The sequence below is a fragment of the Macaca nemestrina genome, chromosome 1, assembly GCF_043159975.1.
Source record: "Macaca nemestrina isolate mMacNem1 chromosome 1, mMacNem.hap1, whole genome shotgun sequence".
Classification (NCBI taxonomy): domain Eukaryota; kingdom Metazoa; phylum Chordata; class Mammalia; order Primates; family Cercopithecidae; genus Macaca; species Macaca nemestrina.
In genome coordinates, this window is record NC_092125.1 from 107,657,246 (window position 1) to 107,666,233 (window position 8,988).

General features: G+C 43.9%; 1 protein-coding gene across 1 annotated transcript; it reads left to right on the forward strand.

Moving 5' to 3' along the window:
- The first annotated feature begins 3,320 nt into the window (after positions 1–3,320).
- LOC105497879 (repetin) lies at positions 3,321–7,240 on the forward strand. Its single transcript, XM_011769404.3, has 2 exons — positions 3,321–3,464; positions 4,220–7,240. Exons 1-2 carry the CDS (start codon positions 3,327–3,329, stop codon positions 7,238–7,240), a joined length of 3,159 nt encoding a protein of 1,052 aa, XP_011767706.2. The 5' UTR covers positions 3,321–3,326.
- The last annotated feature ends 1,748 nt before the right edge of the window (positions 7,241–8,988 follow it).

Consider the following 8,988-nt stretch of genomic DNA (forward strand, 5'->3'; position numbering starts at 1 on the left):
ATAGTTCTACTAGTTATCTAGACTTAAAGACTTGGAATCTCACCTAGTGTTCCCACTTTCCCTGCCCCTCTTCTAATCTGTCCCCAGACCTCATCCCTTTATTCCTGCTATTATCCATCTACCTTCCTATAGTTTTGAACTACTGCATCCAGGTCGAAGTCCTTGTCACTTCTCACCCGTGCCATATCATAGACTCCTAACTGGCCTCACTGCCCAGTACTCCTCTTTCCAATTCATTTTGTACACCACAGTTTAGGGTGACCAACTTGGTCCAGATTGCCCAGAACTATCCCACTGAAAGTCTCATGTCCTGGGAAACTCCTTAGTCCCAGACAAACTGAGACATCTGACCACCTACAACAGAGCCATTAGATTCTTCCTCTAAACAATGCTTTGATTATGTCACTTTTCCTGACCAAAACCCTGCTTCTCCTTTCTCATTAAAACAAACCATAAAGTAGGCCCCAAATCTGCCTCACAGAATGTCTCAGAAAGCATATCGGGCTAGAGTGAGGAAACAAGTAAACCAGGCCTCGCTTTAGTCATAGCCCGTGAAACCCTTGGCAAATACACTCAACCTAGCTGAACCTCAGTTTCCTTATCTGAAAAATTCAGAAGCTAAGGCTAGATTTCTCTTTCAGATCCAAAATTTTCTAAGTCTACTCTTCTAAATCCCTCTGCTCAACCCAGACTTACCAGCTCACTTGAATCCAAACACAACATATAAACTCTCACCTTAGTACATTTGATTCTTCCCTTCTCCCCACTCAGAAGTCCTTTGCTTTCTTCTCTGCCCACCTGAATCCTTTCAGGAACAACATGAAGCTCACCTCCTAAGGGATGTCCAGGCCCAGCCACAAGGACTGCACATGCACCTAGGTTTCTAATACTCAGCACTTAGCATGTCCTATCCCTGGAGTTGAAAGTATTTTTCTATGCGAAGCTTCTTTATTCCAACTGAACTAAAATCTTTCTGCACTGTTGTGATTCCCTTGTAGAATCCTGAACACACAGTAAATAATAGCAAGTGTTATTAAAATTAACAGATTGGCTGATGGATACATAGGAAAAGGTCCAAACAGGGATCTAGATGTGAGACTAATGTTGAAATACAGGTGAGTCTACAGTTTTTTGCACCTTACATAAGATTCTTCAGTGCTTCCATAATCCAATAATTCATTTACCCCAAAAATATTTACTAAGAATCTCCCATGCTCAAGATACTGTGCTGGCATCTAAGGGCATGGAGATGGGAAATGAACAGAAGCTGGGGTCTCTAGCAGCATTTCTGTCTCACAGATATCATAAACCTCCATGTTGTCCCTCAACTCAAACTTTTCAGTAGTAAGTCTTAGAAGGCTTAAGTGGCAGAATTTCCACCATCAGCACCCCTCATCCCCAAAACTGACTATGTGTGTACTTCTCCCAACTAGCCTGTGGAGTTGTTAAATGAAAAATAATCGTAATTCAAAATAAGTTAATAGGTTAATATCCAAATATCTACCAGCACAAGAAAAAGGTTAGTCTAAAAGAAACCTCTTCCAGGGACTATATTCTGGCCAAATAAATAGAATCTCTAGTTCCAACTTTGACATACGTTTGTAAATGACCATGTAGATATCCTTCTTAAGTATGAGTTGACTGTTGCCCTCTATTAGTATTGGCAAGTGACATATATTAAGGATGAACTCAGCCAACACCTCTGTCTTTCGGGACCCTCACAGCACAAATACATACACACACAAACACATCCTCCTAATTAAATGGGGCTGGGACTTAAACAGTGTCACCTACTGTAGTGACAAACAGGTTCATGAGCAAGTGGGGGAAGTAAATAAACCAAACGGTTTGCAGAGGGAGAGGTCAAGCTGGGCTGAGCTGGGCTGGGACCACAGTGATTCAGGCTTTGCCACAGAATGGGTGTCTCCTGGGATGGCCTGGTAGGATAATTAAAACTCCTATAAATAGGATGAGTTTTTAGGTTTCCAATATCCTCTCTGACTCCTGAATCTTCTGCTCCTTCCTCCTCAAGCAGGTAAGATATGCACGGGGGAGCATTGGTAGTATCTACAAGGCTCTCAAGCGCCCTATAATGCACCAGGCTGGGGAGGACTGAGACTAATTTTTGTGGGTAATAGCCTTGGTTACCTTCTGCTTCCTTTCTCTGCCTCTATCTGAGAATATGACAATAGCTGGGATGGACTACTTCTGTGCCTGTGAAATGCAAGTGCCTTCGCTTCAATGTGTCCTAGGCATCCCAAAACTGAGGGCTGTAACTATTGATGAATAGCTTAGTCTCCCATAGTGGAGCATTTACTTTTTGTGCAAGTTAGGAAAGACCTAATAATTTAGGGCCAAGGCCCAGGACCATGGACCCAGCAATGCTCAAGTCTCATTGCATTGAATTACAACAAGGGACTCAGCTTGTCCCATGTGATCCATTATTTGTCACTTATTCTTATAGACATCACTGTTTGTATGCTTTGGGCAGTTCAATGTGCTCTGCAGATAGGGCTTCAGTTTGGAGGCCTATAAACCCACTAATTGGAATTTTCATACCGCAAGAAAAAAAATGTAATTGAGATTTAGATCCCAAAAGACCCAAGTCTCCCAGCATGGCCAATGTGGACCTAACTGATTATATATACCTCCTATAATCTGTGCCCTTAATTTGGCTATGTACCCACTTGCTATTTTTATCTGTAACAGCTTTTATGTTCATTGATTTCATTTTATAAGCATGTCCCAAAATCATCCAGGCCAGAAGCATTTGCTGGAATTTAGCCTCCCAGAAAGCTTCCTTAGACCATGAAGAGAGACTTTCAGCCTTCTTCCTTGCTTAAGAAAGGCTTGTTACAAGACTGAAACCTGTTCAGTGGGATCTGTTTAGTGCCCCCTCCAGTTTGCTAGTTGTTAGTCGAAAATTATGCCCTACTATGCTAGCTTCTGGCCCTGCCTCTATTGGGCGTCCTGGCCTCCCTTCCTTTTGTTCTGATATGAGAGTTTCAATCAAGCGAATCCTACCTGGAGTAGAGGATGGGATATGTAAAACACCTGCAATGCATTTTTTGTTTTTTAAGAAATTGTCTCTTTTTATAGCAGGGGAACCAAGTTTGCACCATCTCCCATTACAGCAATGATATTTGGTCCCTGACTGTGAGTCAGGGCAAAGGAGGGGTACAGCTAAGAAGGGGCTCTCTCACTTCTTAAACTTTTTCCCAGATCCAGAGGGTTCACTTTCCCTGTGGAAATGCTGTCTCATGGTCATTATCCTAAGGGCAGGAGAAATCTTGTTTCTTCTTTTAGGTTCACCTGTATTTGTCAAAATGGCTCAACTCCTGAGTAGCATACTCAGTGTGATCGAGGTGTTTCACAAATATGCCAAAGAGAATGGGGACTGTGCCTTACTATGCAAGGAGGAGTTGAAACAACTGCTCTTGGCTGAGTTTGGAGACATCCTCCAGGTGAGATACACAGACACATAGCCCCATGGGATCAAGTGTGAATGACTCTGACACCTGCACCAGAGTTGGATGCATTATTTTATTTGGTCTTGCTCCACCCTATAACAAAAGGAATTTCAGGCAGTTCCTTAGTAGTTCTCTCCCAGCATACACACAAACACGCACACACACACACACACACACACACACACACACACCTCCTTGTATCTGAGTTTGAACAGGAGGGAGTATAACTTCAAGGTAACAGGGAATAATTTCTCAGATGAAGACCTAAGATTCATACCTTGATTTCTATATTTTAGTGCTATCCACACATCTTTTCATGTATTCATTCATTCAACCAATAAAGAGTCACTGAGCACCTGCTCTACACCCCTAGGCACAAGGGATACAAACATGAATAAAATCAGCTTCCCCTCCTTCTAGGATCTCACAGTGCAGTGAGAAAAAAAAAGGAGGTAAACAACTAGGGTACAGCCTGTGATGGAATGGGATAACTTTGAAATGAATCAAATTAATTACTAATGGAGCTGATTTTAAATAAGTGTATCTACTCCCTGCTCCCATTGATCCAGCAAGGTTCTGAGAACCAACTGATCAAAGACTAGCGCCAAGTCCACACCACCTCAGATTAATGGTTTTTCAACCTAGGAAGGTCCATGCAGTACCTAATGGATTGAGGCATGAACACTAATACACATCTTAGTATGCACAGGAAAGCATCTGATTTTGCTCTTTGTTTTATCTCCTAACAGAGACCAAATGACCCAGAGACTGTGGAAACCATCTTGAACCTCTTAGATCAAGACCGAGATGGACATGTTGATTTTCATGAGTACCTCTTGTTGGTGTTCCAGTTGGTCCAAGCCTGCTATCGTAAGCTAGACAATAAGTCATATGGAGGCAGGACCTCGCAGCAAGAAAGGGGGCAGGAAGGAGCACAAGACCGTAAGTTCCCAGGAAACACAGGTACACAACACAGACAGAGGCACGAGGAAGAAAGGCAGAACTCCCACCACAGTCAGTCTGAGAGACAAGACAGAGATTCCCACAGTGGTCAGCCTGAGAGACAAGACAGAGATTCCCACCATGGTCAGCCTGAAAGACAAGACAGAGATTCCCACCACGGTCAGGCTGAGAGACAAGACAGAGATTCTCACCACAGTCAGCCTGAAAGACAAGACAGAGATTCCCACCATGGTCAGCCTGAAAGACAAGACAGAGATTCCCACCACGGTCAGGCTGAGAGACAAGACAGAGATTCCCACCACAGTCAGCCTGAAAGACAAGACAGAGATTCCCACCATGGTCAGCCTAAGAGACAAGACAGAGATTCTCACCACAGTCAGCCTGAGAGACAAGACAGAGATTCCCACCACGGTCAGGCTGAGAGACAAGACAGAGATTCCCACCACAGTCAGCCTGAAAGACAAGACAGAGATTCCCACCATGGTCAGCCTGAGAGACAAGACAGAGATTCTCACCACGGTCAGCCTGAGAGACAAGACAGAGATTCCCACAATGGTCAGCCTGAGAGACAAGACAGAGATTCTCACCACAATCAGTCTGAGAGACAAGACAAGGATTTCAGCTTTAATCAGTCAGAGAGACAAAGTCAAGACTCCAGCTCTGGTTCTGGTAAAAAAGTGAGTCACAAATCTACCAGGGGCCAGACTAAATGGCAGGGACATATCTTTGCCTTAAATGGGTGTGAAAAACCAGTTCAGGATTCTCATTATGGTCAGTCTGAAAGACTTGCACAACAGCCTGAAACATTTGGACAAGACTCTCACTTTAACCAAACAAATCAACAGAAATCAGGCTCTTATTGTGGACAGTCTGGGAGGCTGGGTCAGGAATTAGGCTGTGGTCAGATGGACAGACAAGACCAGAGTTATCATTATGGTCAGACAGACAGACAAGACCAGAGTTCCCACTACAGTCAGATGGACAGACAAGGCCAGAGTTCCCACTACACTCAGACAGACAGACAAGGCCAGAGTTCCCACTATGGTCAGACGAACAGACAAGGCCAGTGTTATCAGTATGGTCAGACAGACAGACAAGGCCAGAGTTCCCACTACAGTCAGCCAGACAGACAAGGCCAGAGTTTCCACTATGGTCAGACACACAGACAAGGCCAGAGTTCCCACTATAGTCAGATGGACAGACAAGGCCAGAGTTCCCACTATGGTCAGACAGACAGACAAGGCCAGAGTTCCCACTATGGTCAGACAGACAGACAAAGCCAGAGTCCCCACTATGGTCAGACAGACAGACAAGACCAGAGTTCCCACTATGGTCAGACAGACAGACAAGGCCAGAGTTCCCACTATGGTCAGACAGACAGACAAAGCCAGAGTCCCCACTATGGTCAGACAAATAGACAAGGCCCGAGTTCCCACTATGGTCAGACAGACAGACAAGGCCAGAGTTCCCACTATGGTCAGACAGACAGACAAAGCCAGAGTCCCCATTATGGTCAGACAAATAGACAAGGCCAGAGTTCCCACTATGGTCAGACAGACAGACAAGGCCAGAGTTCCCACTATGGTCAGACAGACAGACAAGGCCAGAGTTCCCACTATGGTCAGACAGACAGACAAGGCCAGAGTTCCCACTACAGTCAGATGGACAGACAAGGGCAGAGTTATCATTATGGTCAGACAGACAGACAAGGCCAGAGTTCCCATTGTGGTCAGACAGACAGACAAAGTCAGAGTTATCATTATGGTCAGACAGACAGACAAGGCCAGAGTTCCTGCTATGTTCAATCACAGACTGGGGAAATACAAGGGCAAAATAAGTACTTCCAAGGGACCGAAGGAACAAGAAAAGCCTCTTATGTTGAGCAATCAGGAAGATCAGGGAGGCTAAGTCAACAGACTCCAGGACAGAAAGGGTACCAAAACCAGGGACAGGGATTCCAGTCTAGGGACTCACAGGAGAACATCCACCAGGTATGGGAGCCTGAAGAGGATAGCCAACACCACCAACACAAACTCTTAGCACACATCCAACAAGAAAGACCACTTTGTCACAAAGGGAGAGACTGGCAATCATGCAGTAATGAGCAGGGCCACAGACAGGCCAAGACCAGGCAGAGTCATGGTGAGGGGCAGAGCCACTGGGCAAAGGAAGAGCAGGGCCATCAAAGTTGGGATAGACACAGTCATGAGGGTCAGGAAGGTCCATGTGGGACACAGGACAGGCAAACCCCTGAAGATGAGCAGAACCATCAGAGACGAGACAGACAAACCCATGAAGATGAGCAGAACCACCAGAGACAAGACAGGCAAACCCATGAAGATGAGCAGAACCGTCAGAGACGAGACAGGCAAACCTATGAAGATGAGCAGAACCACCAGAGACGAGACAGGCAAACCCATGAAGATGAGCAGAACTGTCAGAGACAAGACAGGCAAACCCATGAAGATGGGCAGAACAGTCAAAGACGAGACGGGCAAACCCATGAAGAGGATCAAAACCATAAGCAACAACATAATAGACAAAACTATGAGGAGAAAGAGAGATATCAAGGATCTCAGAATCAAAAATCCCAAGTGACCCAGAGAAGCTGTCCTAACAGAGAAAAATTCCACATGAATGAGGATGACCAGAGCCAAGGTTCACAGAAAAGACACACTGAGCCATCCTTCTATCCAACCCAGAGCAGTGGAAGGCCCCAAAGCAGAGAACAGCGTGGTCACCCTATCAAGGCAGCTACTGTTCCCAACCCCCTCTATGACTATGTGCAAGAGCAGAAATCCTATTGATACTAGTCTATGTGAGCACCAGAGGTAAAGCAACACAAAGGCAAAAAAGAAACCTATATGTTGAGTTCACCTTTAATTCTACTTAAAAGATCAAGAATGTATTTCTTCCCTCTATCCTCTGCTGTATCTACCTGCAAGGATGTTTTTGAATACTAGTATTCATGTAAGGGCTTTTTGGTTTTTTGAGCAGCAATTCTAGGGTTTTCTGATTCAGTGAAATCTAGGTGGTAAATTGGGTGAAATAATCATATCTTAATGTTGATCAGTTTGGGTATTTAAATCATTTCCTGCTTTGACTTCTGAGACCTGGTTGAATCATTGAAAGGTAGAACAGTAGAACACTTCTCCCTAAAGTTCAGAAACAGAAAAGATATTCTGAAGATTTATATTACATCCAAGGATAGGAACCATAGGTTTGGTGAGCTTTGGATCCTGTGGATAAAACATCAGGAATTTCAAGCCTCCTAGTCTAGACTAGAATGAAACTCAGTTCAAGGCTGCTAGGAGAGCCGAGAACATAGAGTGCATCTCTGATGTTTACTACATCTCCCATGCCAGGCTCTTATTCCACACCAGAGGGACTGTCCAATAGTGCCTATCACTAGAGCTGAATGAACCCATTCCAACTCAATACCTTTCTAGTTTCTGATTATACAAAACAGAGAGAAAGTATATGTCACATGTTTGCAAATTCCAGGGGATCAGAACTGTTGATCTATAGCTCCTAAGACCTGAAAACTCTTCTCAAGAAAATCTATGTGCAGATTATGAATTGTATTAAAATATCTAATAAATAATTGATGAGCAATGACTTTCATGACTCCTTTCTTTCTTCACTGTGGGAAGATTGTGCTATTTTCACTTTTGAGCCATTTCCCAAAAATAACACCTTATTTCTTGATTTCTAAAATGTCTTTGTTCCCTGAGTTCCTGGGCACTGAAAAAAAATAAGAATCAATACAAAACAAAAAACAAAGAGTCAAAATGAAACTGATCTAAATATAATTTTCAGCTCCTCCTCCCTCTACTTAGTCATATTTTACCTTTACCACTCCCTCACTGCCGCATTCAAATTGTCGTTGAGTCTTCCCAACTCTACATCCCCATAACTTTTGAATCTCTTCTCATGTCTTCATCTCCACTGCCTTAATGGCCCTTCTCCTCAGTGGCTCCCCAGTGACTTGAGAAAAAAATTTACATCCCTCAATGTGTCACATAAGCCTCACTATCTGATCAGATGACCTACCCAGCCTAGTCACATGAGAGGCCCCTCCCAGGAGCATCCAATGCTCCAGTCACACCAAGGACTTAACCTTTTCTTAGTACATTTGATCTTTCATGAATTCATATCTTTGAATATGCCATCCCATCAGCATGGAATACCTCCCTGCTATTTTCTGCCTGAAAAAACCCTAGGCATCCTCTGGGTCCCAACTAAAACCTCACCTCTTCTAAGCAGCCTTTCTGGACACTCCAAACTCTGCTTTCTCTAAGTTCACACTCACTTTTGTTATATCATTTGGCCCACACTCTATGGTAATTTTCTCTCCTGGAAAACTGGGAATAAGACCGTATCTTACTCAACTTTGTACTGCTCAGCACTTAATATAGCCAGTGATGTCTAGTGGTACTAATTGTTTTTGAATAAGTGGACAGGTGGAGGAAATAAGTCTGGCTTTGTAATAAATTCAACTGGACATTAATTGGGCATCTACTGCATATAAACCACAGGGACAAACAAGAGAGAC

Bases quoted from the DNA above. Each gene is read 5' to 3' on its own strand.
- LOC105497879 (XM_011769404.3), top strand. From the start codon at position 3,327: ATGGCTCAACTCCTGAGTAGCATACTCAGTGTGATCGAGGTGTTTCAC. The intron at 3,465-4,219 runs GTGAGATACACA...ATCTCCTAACAG, and splicing joins AGTTTGGAGACATCCTCCAG to AGACCAAATGACCCAGAGAC.